We start from the raw sequence: 16401 nt of genomic DNA on the forward strand, positions 1-16401 counted from the left end.
TCCCAGGTGGCTCAATGGTAAAGAATCTGCCTGCCAACACAGGAGACATGGCTTCGATCCCTGGGTCGGGAAGATCTCCTGGAGCAGGAAATGGCAACCCACTCTGGTATTTTTCCCTTGAAAATTCCGCACACAGAGGAGCCTGGTGGACTACAGTCCATGGGGTCGCAAAGAGTTGGACATAGCTCACCACACACACACACACACACACACACACAATGCAGGAAAGAACCAGGACTACATAAGCTAAACCTCAGAGGCGTGTGCAGGGTGAGTGAGTCATGGGTCATTATCAAGGAAGGCAGCAAGGCCGAGGCAGCCCTTGAGAGCTGAGCTGAAGTATGTCGAATATTTGATAAATGAACCCAATGTGAATGGTGCTCCCAGGGGCTGAACAACACAAAAGTGAGGGAAAGAGCAAAATCAAAGGGCACGTCCATAGTCCCTGCAGATATATCATTAACTCTACTTGTAGAATTAGAGGTTTCTTAAAATGATTTCTCTCTCTGAAAATGGGGCCCCTCCTAAAGTATGGGTCTGCTGCTCAATTTCTGCACATTCAACCACAATGGCGGCTCTTCTCAGGGAAAAAGTCATCTCTTGCATGCTTTGACCTAGACAGCTTCTCCTCCACCACCTTCATCTGCCAACTGCTCCTCTTCATGGTGGCAGTTCTGACAGCGCAGCCAGAGCAAGTGTTCGCACCCTCTCCCCAGATCCCACAGACTAGTCCAGATGCTTCTCATCACACCGACCTTCTGATCGGAAACTGTCTGCTTACAAACTGCTGCCTACCCCCACCCCTCTTACACGTACGCTCCCTGAAGGCAAGTGTGTTCACCACTGAGGTTCCACTGCCTAAAACACAATAGGGACTCAGCAAGTCTTTAATGAATACATTTAATAAGTAAACAAATGACTTGTGGGAGAATCACACAAATTTAGAGGGTGACAAGAAGGTATCCAGCGATCTTTCAAATTCCCTCCGAGATTCTGATTCTGACCGAGCCAGTAGGTATGAGCACAGCCCATCAGAGGGCCACAGCAGGGAATGCCTCACCAACCCGCTTGGTAGAGTCAGTTCTATGGTTTTCCAGTGGTCATGTATGGATGTGAGAGTTGGACCATAAAGAAGGCAGAGCATGCAAGAGTTGATGCTTTCAAACTGTGGTGTTGGAGAAGACTCTTGAGAGTCCCTTGGACTGCAAGGAGATCCAACCAGTCCATCCTAAAGGAAATCAGTCCTGAATATTCATTGGAAAGACTGATGCTGAATCTGAAACTCCAATACTTTGGCCACCTGATGCGAAGAGCTGACTTATTGGAAAAGACCCTGATGCTGGGCAAGATTGAAGGCAGAAGGAGAAGGGCGTGGCATAGAATGATGGTTAGGTGGCATCACTGACTCAATGGACATGAATCTGAGCAGACTCCAGGAGACAGTGAAGGACAGAGAGGTCTGGTAGGCTGCTCTCCATGGGGTCACAAAGAGTCAGATGCAACTCAGCGACTAAATAACAACAACAAAATTAAATGAGTCAATACAAACCCTGGCACAATGCATATCCAAAAAATCCTAGCTCTTTAGGGTTTTCCTTTTATGTCTTTTTCTGCTCTGATTGCTGTAGCCAAACCTGAACCCTGTATACGAGATTGCAAAAGAGACATAGGCATATACAACAGTCTTTGGGACTCTGTGGGAGAGGGTGAAGGTGGGATGATTGGGGAGAACGGCATTGTAGCATGTATTTTATCATAAGTGACCAGTCCAGGTTCGCCGGACGATTGGGGCTGGTGCACGGGGATGACCTGAAGGGAGGATATGGGGAAGAGGGAGGTGGGAGGGGGGTTCAAGAAAGAGAACACATGTACACCCGGGGCGGATTCATGTCAATGTATGGCAAAACCAACCAATATATTAATGTAAGATAATTTGCCTCCAATAAAATGAATCAAAAAAAAATCCTAGCTCTTATCATTATGACTTGGGTTCCTTCCACAAGGCATTCTACTATTGAAAGAAATTCAGTATAATATGAATCTGGGTTGGGATCTTCAACACCCTCTTCAGAAGCCAGAGAGAGAAGGGGTGGGAACCATCTACTGTGAATGAAGACCAGTGCCACTCAAGTTGTGAGGGAACTCGGCAGCCTCTGTCTCACGGGAAAAGTCACTGCACAGCTCAACAACCCAGAGGATGCCACCTTGTGTGGATGCTGGCTCCTCCTACTCTTTTCTGAAAGACCAAGGCAAACTAAAGGATCCAGTAGGGTCTGCCTCCTCCAGAGCTCCACATCACAGGGGAGTGTGTTCCAGGACCATTATGCTATGGGCTTTGTAGACCACTCCCAAACAATGATACAGAATCCAGACAAAATGCTTTAAAACAAAAATAATATTCTCAAGTTGCTAATCATTCAACTCTATCCCCTACGGTCCCTCTGGCTTTCAATATCACTTTTAAAAGAAACTGCAGCTTTGATTTTCTCTTATTCAACTTCCTCAAAAGCGATGATCTTTCCACCAAAACTCCCTCTCCTCAAATGACTGAGTACATTTTACTTTCTACTGTGTCCTTTTGGTAGGAACTCTGTTTTCACCAGGCTGCCAGGCAACCATTTGGGTACAGAATGAATGCATGCTTTTAACCGCTGACCCTGGCACCCCCAATCATAGGCCATCCCTCAGATTTTCATCACACAGTCATAGAGCATCTTTTGTGTTCTGGATCAGAGAGGCAGTGGGCCCCACCCCAAAGGATTTCCCAATGTACTTTCTACACATCAAAGTGAAGGTCTGGGAGCGGACTATTACCACATCTTTGCAAACAAAAGTGCTGCACACCAATGACCCCTCTGCAATAGCCACAAGAATCAAAAGGCCTCCCCACAGTCCCTCACTATAAGACTGGCATTTGGAAAGAAGAGAACAGATGATGAAAGAAATCGTTGGTAGAAATGACACAAATGCAAACTAAAATAAAGCCATAATCCCCAGAGTCTCCAAAGGCCCAAGCGGATCAAGAGACACCTGGAGATGAGCCCTGAAAAAGTCTCCACAGAAACTCTATATAGAGTTCAGATTTAGACTGACTTCGACGCCATTTGGTCCAAGTCTGAGCCAGACAACGTGTATTTCTGTGTGGGATCTGCCCCCCAGTGCCGCTGCTTACAGACTCTAGCTGCTGTTGTTTACAACTGTTTCTAGAACAGGTGGCAGGTTCGCATGTTAACATTTTATTACAGGAATCTAAACATATTGCGTCTAGAAGATAACTGATTATACATGCAAGCAAATCTTGAAATAGGACTATTTGGGAGGGATTTCTGGGCTTTCCTGGTGGCTCAGATGGTAAAGAATCTGCCCTCAATGCAGGAGACCCGGGTTTGATCCCTGAGTCAGAAAGATCCTCTTGAAAAGGGAATGGCAACCCACTCCAGTATTCTTGCCTGGAGAATTCCACAGACAGAGGAGACTGACAGGCTACAGTCCATGGGGTGGCAAAGAGTCAGACACAACTGAGTGACTAACATACACACACACACACAGATTTCTATAGGATTAGGATGCCACCCTTGTGTTACAGATAGGTCAACTTCCAAAAGTTGGTCCAAATGTTATTTACTTGGCTCTAGAAATTCAATTTCCAACAGAAACTGTAGCCTAAAATTGAAAAGACAATGGACCATTAAAGAAAATTATATAAAGAGGAAATAAATCTCCCATAATTCCATTGCCCTAACATGATCAATTTTACACATTTAGTTCCAAGTCTTTTTACAGAGCTACATCTTTTTACAGTAATGCACATGGGTATAGATTCCACTTAGTATTTTGCATTTTGAATTAAGCATTCATAAACATAAGTCAACACTTCTGAAATCTTCATAATGATCAAATGCTAATCTAACACATAGTATACTATCTTTAGAGGACAATTCAACTATTTATAACAATGCATTTATAAGAAAAGACTTTCTGAGCATTAGATTTGTTTTTCAGGAGTAGCAACCTTCTCCCTGAGCTTCTGGCACGCCACCTCACACTTCCTTGATTTCCTGACCCCTGAGATACACAGCAGTTCCTGGCATGATGTCTCAGTCCATCTGGGATGCTGCAACAAAATACCACAAACGGAGCGGCTTTGTTGCTGTTGTTCAGTCCCTAAGTCATGTCCGACTCTTTTCATTCCAGACTTCTCTGTCCATCGCCAACTCCCAGAGCTTGCTCAAACTCATGTCCATTGAGTTGGTGATGCCTTCCAACCATCTCATCCTCTGTCACCCCCATCCCCTCCAGCCCTCAAACTTTCCCAGCATCAGGTCTTTCCCAGTGAGTCAGCTCTTCTTATCAGGGGGCCAAAGTACTAGAGCATCAGCATCAGTGGGGCGCCAGGGCAGCCAACGGCAGCGGTGAGGCTGGGGAGCCCTCCACTCCTGGGTGTCCTCCAACATCAGCTCCAGCCTTCCCCGTATCTCCTGCCCAGCCACTCCAGCTGGACCTTTGTCTCAACTCCTAGCCTCATGTTGACTGACACCCAATGGCTGGTGAAGGTTTAAACACTCAATGAGGACCAGCAGTGGGACAGCCAGGCATGTCATCCAGCTATGCTGAGTGGCCGAAGGGCATGTCCCTGCTGGTTAGGGCCTGACAAAACCTGGTCCACTGCAGAAGGGAATGGCAAACCACTTCAGGATTCTTGCCTTGAGAACTCCATGAACAGTATGAAAATGGTGGCTTACACAACAGAAATTTAATTCTCACAGTAAAGACCAAGTCTCAGACCAAGGTGTAGCTGATTCAGTTCCTGCTGAGGACCATCTTCCTGGCTTGCAGATGGCCATTTTCTTCCTTTATTTTCACATGGCAGAAAGGGAGAAGGAGTTCCCTCCTGTTTCTTTCATAAGAGCACTAAGCCCATCATGAGGGTGCCACTCTTGTGACCTAATTACCTCCCAAAGGCCCCACCATCAAACACCATCACATTTAGGGGTAAGGCTTCAACCTGTGGATGGGAGGGGTGGGGGTCCATAACATGGTAAGCCTTGTCTTCAGCAGGGAGGCTGCAGCATGGGGGGCTCAGAGAAGTTAAGAGCAGAGATGGGGGCTTCCAGGGTGGGAGCTGTTGGAAGCTGGAGATGCTGACTGAAGCTGGGTTTTCCTATCTCTGGTCTACTCCCTACGCATCCTGCCTTGTTTTTTTAGAGTGGGTCTCAAGAATGTCTCCATCCACCTCTGGTTTCAAGTCACCACCTGTGTCTCCTAAACAGAGTGTCTTTTTTCCCAGGCTTTGTTTAATGTTGGGGAACCTGGAAACAACAAAGGGCAAACATGTGCATTGTGCTCCCCCAGTCTTCACGGTAAGTGGACCTCTGTGTACACTAAGGGTTGATGTCAGACTAACCTACATTCCAGATGCAGGTGATCTTGGGCATACAAGCCCCACAGATGGGGGCGTTGGGGAGGAAAAGCACCAGAGGGAAAGAACGGGGGCTTTGGTGAGGAGGAGGGCAAAGGGAAGGGATGAAAGGAAGGAGCCTCAGCAGATGCCTCCCTGAATGATTCACTCATCTGATAACCCTTCACTGGGTAACAAGCACTGGACCAAGAACTGTTCTAAGTACCTTGGATACATCAATGAATGAATAAGACAAAAATCTCTGTCTAAACAGAGCTTAGTGGGGAAACACAATTGATAAACAAGAGACATGATAAGAAAATTAAACAGTATCTTTGCGACCCAATGGACTGTAGCCCACCAGGCTTCTCTGTCTATGGGATTCTCCAGGCAAGAATACTGGAGTGGGTAGCCATTCCCTTCTCCAGGAAATCTTCCCAACCCAGGGATCAAACCCAAGTCTCCTGCATAGCAGGCAGATGCTTTACCATCTGAGCCACCAGGGAAGCCAAATAGTATGTTCAGTTCAGTTCAGTTGCTCAGTTGTGTCTGACTCTCCGCGACCCCATGAATCACAGCACGCCAGGCCTCCCTGTCCATCACCAACTCCCGGAGTTCACTCAAACTCATGTCCATCGAGTCGGTGACGCCATCCAGCCATCTCATCCTCTGTCGTCCCCTTCTCCTCCTGCCCCCAGTCCCTCCCAGCATCAGACTCTTTTCCAGTGAGTCAACTCGTCGCATGAGGTGGCCAAAGTATTGCAGTTTCAGCTTTAGCATCAGTTCTTCCAATGAACACCCAGGATTGATCTCCTTTAGAATGGACTGGTTGGATCTCCTTGCAGTCCAAGGGACTCTCAAGAGTCTTCTCCAACTCCACAGTTCTAAAGCATCAATTTTTTGGCGATCAGCTTTCTTCACAGTCCAACTCTCACATCCATACATGACCACTGGAAAAACCGTAGCCTTGACTAGACGGATCTTTGTTGGCAAAGTAATGTCTCTGTTTTTTAATATACTATCTAGGTTGGTCATAACTTTCCTTCCAAGGAGTAAGCGTCTTCTAATTTCATCAAATACTATGGAGGAAAAGTAGATCATGTGAAGGGGATCAAGAAAGTTGAAAGGACTGTTTACAGCTTCCCATGGGGTGGTCTGAGTAGGTCTCACTGAGAAAGTGAAAGCCTTGAAGAAGGTGAGGGAGTTAACCACATGGCTATGCAGGGGCTGTGTGTTCTAGAAGAGGAACAGCCAGGGCAACGAGCCCAAGTAGGAGCATGCTTGGAGTATCCGAGGCCTGCATGGTTTGGGCAGTGAGACTGAGAAGTAGGAGAAGAGGTCAGAGAGGGTCAAATCATGCAGGACACAGTAAGAACTTTGACTCTGCAGAGTTTTGAGCAGAGGAGTGAAGTGATCAAACTTTGTTTTGAAAGGATCACACTGGCTGTTGTGGGGAAGATAAACAAGAGAAACGGAATGATACCAGCTAGGGTATCCTCAGATACGCAGATGACACCACTCTTATGGCAGAAAGCGAAGAACTAAAGAGCCTCTTGAAAGTGAAAGAGGAGAGTGAAAAAGTTGGCTTAAAGCTCAACATTCAGGAAACTAAGATCATGGCATCCGGTCCCATCATTTCATGGCAAATAGACGGGGACACAATGGAAACCAAGAGAGATTTTAGTTTTGGGGACTCCAAAATCACTGCCGATGGTGACTGCAACCATGAATTTTAAGACGCTTGCTCCTTGGAAGAAAAGCTATGACCAATCTAGACAGCATGTTAAAAAGCAGAGACATCACTTTACCAACAAAGGTCCATCTGGTCAAAGCTATGGTTTTTCCAGTAGTCATGTATGGATGTGAGAGTTGGAGTATAAAGAAAGCTTAAGCACCAAAGAATTGATGCTTTTGAACTGTGGTGTTGGAGAAGACGGTTGAGAGTCCCTTGGACTCCAAGGAGATCCAACCAGTCCATCCTAAAGGAAATCAGTCCTGAATATTCATTGGAAGCATGATGCTGAAGGGAAACTCCAATACTTTGTCCACCTAATGCAAAGAACTGACTCATTGGAAAAGACCCTGATGCTGGGAAAGATTGAAGGCGGGAGGAGAAGGGGATGACAGAGGATGAGATGGTTGACTGGCATCACTGAGGCAATGGACATGAGTTTGAGTAGGCTCCAGGAGCTGGTGATGGACAGGGAGGCCTGATGTGCTGCAGTCAATGGGATCACAAAGAGTCGGACACGACCGAGTCACTGAACTGATTGAACTGAACCAGCTAGGGGGTGCTGTAATCATCCAGCAGAGATATGGCAGTGCCTTAGGTCGGTGGGGGACCCGTGGTGAGAGCAGAGGCTGGATTTCAGATGTGGTCGGGAGACAGAGCAGCAGAACTACCTGGTGAATTGGACATGGGATCTGAAAGAGAGTGGCCAAGGACGTGTGCAAGGTTTTAGCCTCTCAAAGTGTGGTTAACAGGCACAGAGAAGGAGATTGAAAGGAGCAGGACTAGAAGTTGGAAACCCATGAGAAGGCTTCTGCCTAATCTAGACCCAAGATGATGAAGGTTTGAACAAGGCTGCTGGTGGAGGAGATGTAGAGAAACTGATGGATTTTAAAGGTTGGGATAAAACTGTTAGGAAATCAAGTTAAAATTTCAGATAAGCATTTTGTAGCCCTTTCCCTAATATCCATTCATTCTTTCCTTAGTGGTGTAGAATTTTAAGAAGGATATATGGGTGCCCAGCTAAAGATTATATTTCCCTGGTTCTCCTGCAGCTATGACCAACTGTGGCCAATTGGAATGAAAGTGATATTTGCAATGTCCAAATTTCCTTGCACACTTGCTTCTGTATAGAATAAATGGCAAAGACAAGAGCAACCATCCCGGCTGATGAAATGGAAGGTACACACTGAGGATGGTAGAGCAACAAAATCAAGCCACATATCAATGTGATCATTGCCTACCCAGACTTGTTTATGAAAGAAACACGCTTTTATCTTGTTTAAGCCTCTGAGTCAGCGGTTTGCCTTGTAAAAGTTGCCTAACTTTTAGTCTAATGAATGTAAGTTCTTTTAGCTATTTCAAGCACAAAGCCCTAACACCAAATGTTATCAATCCCAGGAAGCCAGGACAGTATTTGACAGGGAAGGATTTCATTCCAACCCGCCTCTGCTCATTTGTTCTTAAAATATCTGAACAGGGCTTGAGCTTCAGTGCCCTGAGTCACTGCACAGGAGGCACATGTCCAGAACAAACTGCTGCTCATGGAACTGATGTTTACTTAATAATGCATTGCTTCTTTATCAAAGAAGCCCAACCCAACATCACATCAGAAGCAGAGGTCTCAAGAAGACATATTATGTCATCTTCCTCTGGAACAGAAAACAGCATCTCCAAGAAACCTCAAATTCTCCATACAACCCAATCATTACCTCCTGATTGATCAATGAGCCAAGTGTGTGATGACAGACTCCCCTCAACCCAAAGGAGGCGAGATCAAGTTCTAAACTGGCATGGAACAAAAACATCCTTCAGTCAAAGGCAAAGCCTAACTGTATGGGAGTCTAAGAAGTCACCACTGCGTACAGCAGGGATGGAGCTGAAACCTGTGTTCCCAGCACCGCAGCACAGCCCCCCAGAGCTTCCACGCCCACTAATCTAAATGCATGCAGTCCACGTGGGAAGACGGTCCCCATGCCCTGCAATCTGGAGGGCCCACTGCACGAAATGCACTGGTCCATTATCAGTGACTGGATCAGGCACCCTTCATTCATTCTTTCCCTGATCATCAAGCTCGAGAGATTAAAAATAAAAAAATGCAGAGAATCAACAGTTGACAGTTGACTCCCCTTCCCACCATGGCTATGGAGCATTCCATTAGACGGGTGTCCTGTAAATGGCTGAGCCCTTCACTGGTTAATGCACATCTGGGTTGTTTCCAGACTTGGGCTATCATTCGTAAAGCTATTATAAGCAAATAAAAAGAAAAAACTTCAGAGAAGCAGGTGAAGGTTCAGTGGAAGCACATGACAAAAATCATTGCTGGCGCATGGGTCAAAGGAGGAGGTTGACCCAGCCTGGGAAATATCAGACCCCTGCAGTGAAATGCCCTGAAGTCTGGGAAGATCAAGATCAAGTAGGTGGATTTCCTCCCAACAGGCTACTTGTAAACATGTCTCCAGGCAATGAGAGCATTGGGCTAACTGTAAAGCAGTGACGTTAAGGCTCGTAAAGTTGAGAGGGAAGGGGTTAGGACTCGATTGAGATAGTCCAAAGAGCAAATATTTATTGAGCATGTCAAGTCAGATGTAGAGAGTATCGTGTGACAAGACAACCTCTGTCCTCACGGTGCTTGGGGTCTAGGGTGGAAGACACACCACCAGCCGTGACAGCAGGCCACGCGCAGCACCGGAAGGAAACACACACGGCATGAGAAGAAAAACGGGCGGGCGCTCCAGTCTAGTGTGGGGCGTGGGAACAGCACAGCCCTCCCCAAGAGGCCGGAGGTAAGCGGAGGCAGCAGTGCTGCGGGGGCTCACTCGCCACGTGAATAGGATGGAGATGATTCCACCGATGAAGACAGCCTATAAAATGGGGTTCATCATTTCCTGTTTCGTGTAGGTAAAATACTGCTGATATTCTGTAATGCGTAATCAAAAATTCACTCTGTTGCACAATCATCCACACAGAGAACAGAAGAAGTCACTATGTAAATTTTAGAAGAAAGGCACAATATTGTTGTCTTAAAAAAGGAAGTAGAAATTGAAGTATCGGTGAATCAGAAGATCTAGACCCCTGTAGGGAACTCAGAATCACCTAATTCCAATTGTTATCATTGTGAATATGTCTAAGTCAGTCAAAACTGATGTGAATGAGAACTGTCATTGTGATTCAGTGGACTGAAAATCAGAAGGTGGGCATCTTCTGTCCGTCTCTGCAACCACTGACAATCTCCATGACTTTCTTTCAAGCAAGAAATTGCTTGACTTTCTCACCCTGTCTCTTCATCTGAAACTAAGAGGTTGGATGAAAACAATAGTTTTTATAACAGTTGTCATTTTAAAATGACAGTCCACAGCAAAAGTTGGCATGTCACATGGTGACTTGGTATAATGCTTATATTTATTAAATTTGAATGCATTTACTATTTCTTAATTCTATTGTAACCCATTTATTTGAAATAATAATAATAATAAAAAGCTGGTTAGAGCCACAAGATAATTCCATGTCTCATAGGTTGCGACTGGAAGTTTGAACAATTTCAGGCTAGGTCATATCTAAGGGACCTTCCCACCCTGATTCTGGGACTTGTCAAAATGATCATCTAGTATTTAGTGCCTTACAGTTTTCCAAAATGATTTCACAGGACTCTCCCGGGATCCTGATAGCAGAGGTGTGACATGGGCAGAGGGTCTAATTCGACTCATCACAGATCACAGGCGAGATTACGACAGCGCTGGGGCCAGACCCTGTGACTGCACAATGGCAGTGATGCCCGCCCTGTTCAGTAGCTCTTCTCTAGGAGAATTCCATCTCCTGATGACCCTCAGCTCTCAAGCTTCAACTTAAATGCCTTGCTCACAAAGCAGGAGGCAAAACCAGTGCACATGTTCCAAGAACGTAATGTTAGTCTTCATGGTCACGCCCTTGTTACAGCCTTCAGGAACTGCCCAGTGCCAGCCCCAAATGCAGGAAACTTGGTCCCAGCCCTGGAGAAGCTCTGAGTCTAGCAGAAAAGAAATCCACCCACTGGGCTGCCCACTAAGGATGTCTCCCTTTTGAAGCCACCCTTCTCTTGTTTTCTTAGTGATAACCTCAGTGGTTCTGTTGAACTCAGCAAGTCTCCCCATCTGGCTGATGAAAAGTGTCAAGCTTTCAAGGCTTCCCTGGAGACTACCTGAGCGCTGGACATCAGCAGGACAGCGAGAGGGTGGCACCCCAGAATGAAAGTTGGGGCAGTGCCCAGGCAGTGTTGCTTCCTCCGCTGTCTCCCTTCCCTCCCCAAGGGCAAATGGGGGAGGCCACAGGCTCTCTCAGCATCACCCTAGATACTCTTCTCAGCTCAGACTAGCATCAGCTGACTTCAAGGATATACAAAAACTCTTTAACTTCATGAAAAGGTCAGGTCCCTAGATTTATGGATAATGTCCCATTTATCCTACTTAGGAGGAAAAAAAATTTATATCAGGGACAAAGAACAAGGGCAAGAATGCTTTCAGGAACCCATAAACCTAAGGCTAAAAAAAAAGGCATTCAAGTCCTTCTTTCATTTTTTTAAAACTATTCATAAAAATTCAGTGCTAATTCGAATATGCTAGTCCTTCTAAAGCTATTACTGTTCAAACAATCGGAGTCAGTAGTGGGAATTTATTATTTTGCTTTCCAGCATCTACCCTTCCTCCCTCTGATGACAATACACAGATTTACTTGGGGTGGGATGGGGTGGAGACACATCCCCTTTATTCTAAACCAGCTGGTATGGGTACCCCTAGCCTAAACTCCATCTTTAAATTCAGGGGTGAATGCTGACTGACTTAAGTCATAGTGATCAGTCTGAGAATAGAAGGGAGTCCAATTAGAGTCCATGGGACAGATAGACTCCTTTCCCGAGCCTTCAGAGAAAGTGTCCTTTCTCTTCTACAGGAGTTACCAGGAGTGAGTGCCTTTCAATCTCTGGATGCCGAGATGTGAGAACAGGAGCTGGGGGCCTGTGGCAGCAATGGGGTGAGAGACTCTCCGGATGGAATCTGAAGATGCAGCTGACCAGGCAAGAGCCGAGCAGGCCGTCGGAGAACCTGCATCTGTAAGGATGCGGTCTGGACTGCGGAGCCAAACTTGCCTGCAGCGCTTTCTTCCTCTGGACATTCAGTCACAGAAGGCTTTTATTCGCTAGGCTAGTTTGAGTTTCCTAACACCTGCCAACAAAGTAAGTCGTAATTCGTAAAACACCTTACCTATCCCAAAGCAGTAATACACAAAGGATTGAGGGTTTCTTGGATGGGGGCAACAGGGATCATAGTGTGATGGGTGGAGGGTGAGAGAGAAGTTTTCTTTCTTAGCTTCTTTTATTAATTCTGCAGGAAACAATACTTAGCATCTAGATAATTGTTCCTATTTCTCAGAAACACCTTTTCCACAAATATTTCCTCACTTGAATTTCACAATCCTGATTCAAGGAAATCATGAAGAATTTTATCTTGCAGTAACTGCTTATTTACCAAGGACTTTATATACTGTCAAAATAGAATTCAGTAACTCATCTAATTGTCATGATAGCTGAATGTGGTAGGGATGGTGGGTCTGTCATAACATCCACTTTAAGCAGGAGAAAGTGGAACCTCAGAGAAATCAAATGAGAGGCCCAAGTTAATATGAGGCCGTGTTGGGAGACAGGCCTTAAACCCAGGTCTCTCGATTTTAACACCAATGAAACTAAACTCCACTCCCAGAAACAAATGTGTGTGCTCTTAAGCACCGTGTCAGCAGTGGGCTGAATTTGACCCAAGCACCGGAAATCCAGACCCAGATTTCAGTGACAGAGTCAGAGCTAACTAGCTGGTGACCTTGGTCAAGTTTCTTTCTTTCATTATTGCTGCCCTCTTTCCAAGCAGAAGAGGGGCGCTAAAAAGCCAAACCGAGTTACACCAAGCTTCCCCTGGAAGGGCGTCTGGGAGGATCCTCCCGGGGCTCCGGGGGCGGGGCGCCCATCCCGCCAGCCCCGGGAGAGCGGCTCGGGCCCTCCTACCCTCCCCGGTTACCTTGTTGAGATGCGGGTTCCTGGTGACATCGTACCCCCGCTTCTTCAGCGGCACGGGGCGCGCCGGGCGGGCCTTGGAGTGGCAGCCTCGGGCGGGCGCGGGGGGTGCCCAGCTCCGGACAGCGCCGCAGGCCCGGCCGGGCCGGAGAGTCAGCCGCGCGCCGCAGCCCAGCGCAGCGCCCATGGTCCTGGCGCAGACCTGGCACGGGGAGACACCAAGGTCAGGGGGGCCTTCGGGCCGGCCAGGACCCGCGCGCGCCGGGGACGCGTGCGCGGGGAGAGGGCGGGGGTCCCGCAGGGGCTCAGGCGCCCGCCACCCGCGGCCACGCGCGCGGCTCTCGCGGCTCGGCGGCGGGGCTCAGGCCTGGGCGAGCCGGGCCGAAGCGAAAGCAAGCTCAGGAAGCAGATGCGGTGCGGGCGGTAGCCCGCGCCTCGCCCGCCTCCATCCCCGAAGAGAAGCAGCGGCGACTGCGCAGCCAGGGGGGTCTCCAAACCTCCGAGTCCGCTCGATGGCGCCTCGGTCCCCTCCGCTTCTCCAGCCCACCTGTGCTGCGCACGGAGCCGCTGTCTACGCGGCCCCGCCGCGGGGCCGGCGGGGAGAGACGCTGCGGGGCCGTTATTCCCCTCCTGCCAATGGCTGGACCGCGCCGGCGGCCGCGAGAGCGCGGAAGCGGGTGCGCCCTGCAAGGCGAGTCCCCAGACCTCTGCGCGCCGTGCGGGGCTTCCCGCGTGCGCGTGCTCCGCGCCGATTGTAAAGGAAGCTCAGGATGCGCGGCGAGCCGCGCTCTCTTGACACGGCGAGCGCATAAAGCGGGCTCAGCGCTTAGGTATCAGTGGACCGTCTTACAGCCCCAGCATTTGGTGGAGAAGGCCCTTGGCTTCCGCACGAGGAGTTAAAACCTTCAGGCACCCAGCTCTGTGCTACATTGGGCTGCCAAGTATATAGCCATTAGCCTCACGTGGCTCTATACCTTTAAACAAGCTACTTTAAATGGAATAATATTAAACTCTAGTTCCTTAGGCGCACTAGCCAAGTGTCACGAGCTCAAGAGCCACCTGTCCATAGTAGCTTTGGGCCTGACAGAGGAGCCTGGCAGGCTACAGTCCGTGGGGTCGCAGAGGCGGACACGACTGGGGGACTCAGCACAGCACAGCACAGATACGGAACATTTCCATCTATGAAGAAAGTTCTAGCAGCCAGCGCTAATACAGGGCCACCAGTTACTAAGACATGAATTGTTGGGAGCAGATAAGAACCTTGGGCGTCTCAGTCCTGAACTAATGGTAGACGTTTTCCACACAGTAACCAGCAAATCCCTCTTTCAGTTCAGTTCAGTTCAGTTCAGTTGCTCAGTCGTGTCCGACTCTTTGCGACCCCATGAATCACAGTACGCCAGGCCTCCCTGTCCATCACCAACTCCCGGAGTTCACTCAAACTCATGTCCATCGAGTCGGTGATGCCATCCAGCCATCTCATTCTCTGTCGTCCCCGTCTCCTCCCACCCCCAATCCGTCCCAGCATCAGAGTCTTTTCCAGTGAGTCAACTCGTCGCATGAGGTGGCCAAAGTATTGCAGTTTCAGCTTTAGCATCAGTCCCTCCAATGAACACCCAGGACTGATCTCCTTAGAATGGACTGGTTGGATCTCCTTGTAGTCCAAGGGACTCTCAAGAGTCTTCTCCAACACCACAGTTCAAAAGCATCAATTCTTCAGCGATCAGCTTTCTTCACAGTCCAACTCTCACATCCATACATGACCACGGGAAAAACCATAACCTTGACTAGACGGACCTGGGTTGGCAAAGTAATGTCTCTGCTTTTTAATATGCTATCTAGGTTGGTCATAACTTTCCTTCCAAGGAGTAAGCGTCTTTTAATTTCATGGCTGCAATCAGCATCTGCAGTGATTTTGGAGCCCCCCAAAAATAAAGTCTGACACTGTTTCTGCTGTTTCCCCATCTATTTCCCGTGAAGTGATGGGACCAGATGCCATGATCTTTGTTTTCTGAATGTTGAGCTTCAAGCCAACCTTTTCACTCTCCTCTTTCACTTTCATCAAGAGGCTTTTGAGTTCCTCTTCACTTTCTGCCATAAGGGTGGTGTCATCTGCATGTCTGAGGTTATTGATATTTCTCCCAGCAATCTTGATTCCAGCTTGTGCTTCTTCCAGCCCAGCATTTCTCATGATGTACTCTGCATATAAGTTAAATAAGCAGGGTGACAATATACAACCTTGACGTACTCCTTTTCCTATTTGGAACCAGTCTGTTGTTCCATGTACAGTTCTAACTGTTGCTTCCTGACTCTTTAACACGAACTTTTCAGTGGGTATGGAGTAACACCCAGACTCTCTTTGGTGCTCCTGTGTTATCCTGTAGTTATCCTGGCTGCTGCCGACTTCCTTTTTCTACTCTGGTTTCCCTCTCACTGAGCTCTAGCCACACAGACTCCTCCCTGTGTTTCCGCCCTGGGCCAGCTCCCTCACACCTCAGGGCCTTTGCACTTGATAAGAGCTTGGAATGCTCCTGCTCTCAAGTCTCCACTAAATTTTCAACTGGAACACATTTCCTCCACTCCATCCAGTGTCAGCCTCCATTAGGGACTATGGTCATGAAGGAGTTTTTCCTTTCTTAAAACTTAACACAGCCAGTAATTGGCTTGTTTTTCTAATTGTTTATTGTCTGTCCAGATATTCAAGCAGGTTTTAGAAAAGGCAGAGGCACCAGAGATCAAATTGCCAACATCCGCTGGATCATGGAGAAAGCAAGAGAGTTCCAGAAAAACACCTATTTCTGCTTCATTGACTATGCCAAAGCCTTTGACTATGTGGATCACAATAAACTGTGGAACATTCTGAAAGAGATGGGAATACCAGACCACCTGACCTGCCTCTTGAGAAACCTGTATGCAGGTCAGGAAGCAACAGTCAGAACTGTACATGGAACAACAGACTGGTTCCAAATAGGAAAAGGAGTACGTCAAGGCTGTATGTTGTCACCTTGCTTATTTAACTTATATGCAGAGTACATCATGAGGAATGCTGGGCTGGAAGAAGCACAAGCTGGAATCAAGATTGCCGGGAGAAATATCAATAACCTCAGACATGCAGATGACACTATCCTTATGGCAGAAAGTGAAGAGGAACTCAAAAGCCTCTTGATGAAAGTGAAAGAGGAGAGTGAAAAGGTTGGCTTGAAGCTCAACATTCAGAAAACAAAGATCATGGCATCTGGTCCC

General features: G+C 47.6%; 1 protein-coding gene across 1 annotated transcript in view; it reads right to left on the reverse strand.

Moving 5' to 3' along the window:
• ME3 (malic enzyme 3) overlaps nt 1-13937 on the reverse strand; it is a 232382-nt gene extending 218445 nt beyond the window's left edge. The window contains exons 1-2 of the mRNA XM_055416165.2: nt 13659-13937; nt 13166-13363 (exon numbers count right to left, since the gene is read on the reverse strand). Of these exons, the coding sequence (XP_055272140.1) occupies nt 13166-13348 (183 nt within the window). The 5' untranslated portion in view covers nt 13349-13363; nt 13659-13937. The remainder of the gene's footprint in view (nt 1-13165; nt 13364-13658) is intronic.
• Nucleotides 13938-16401: the final 2464 nt, after the last annotated feature.

Source organism: Moschus berezovskii, chromosome 25 (genome assembly GCF_049115385.1).
Source record: "Moschus berezovskii isolate FMDL1 chromosome 25, NW_MosBer_1.0, whole genome shotgun sequence".
Taxonomy (NCBI): domain Eukaryota; kingdom Metazoa; phylum Chordata; class Mammalia; order Artiodactyla; family Moschidae; genus Moschus; species Moschus berezovskii.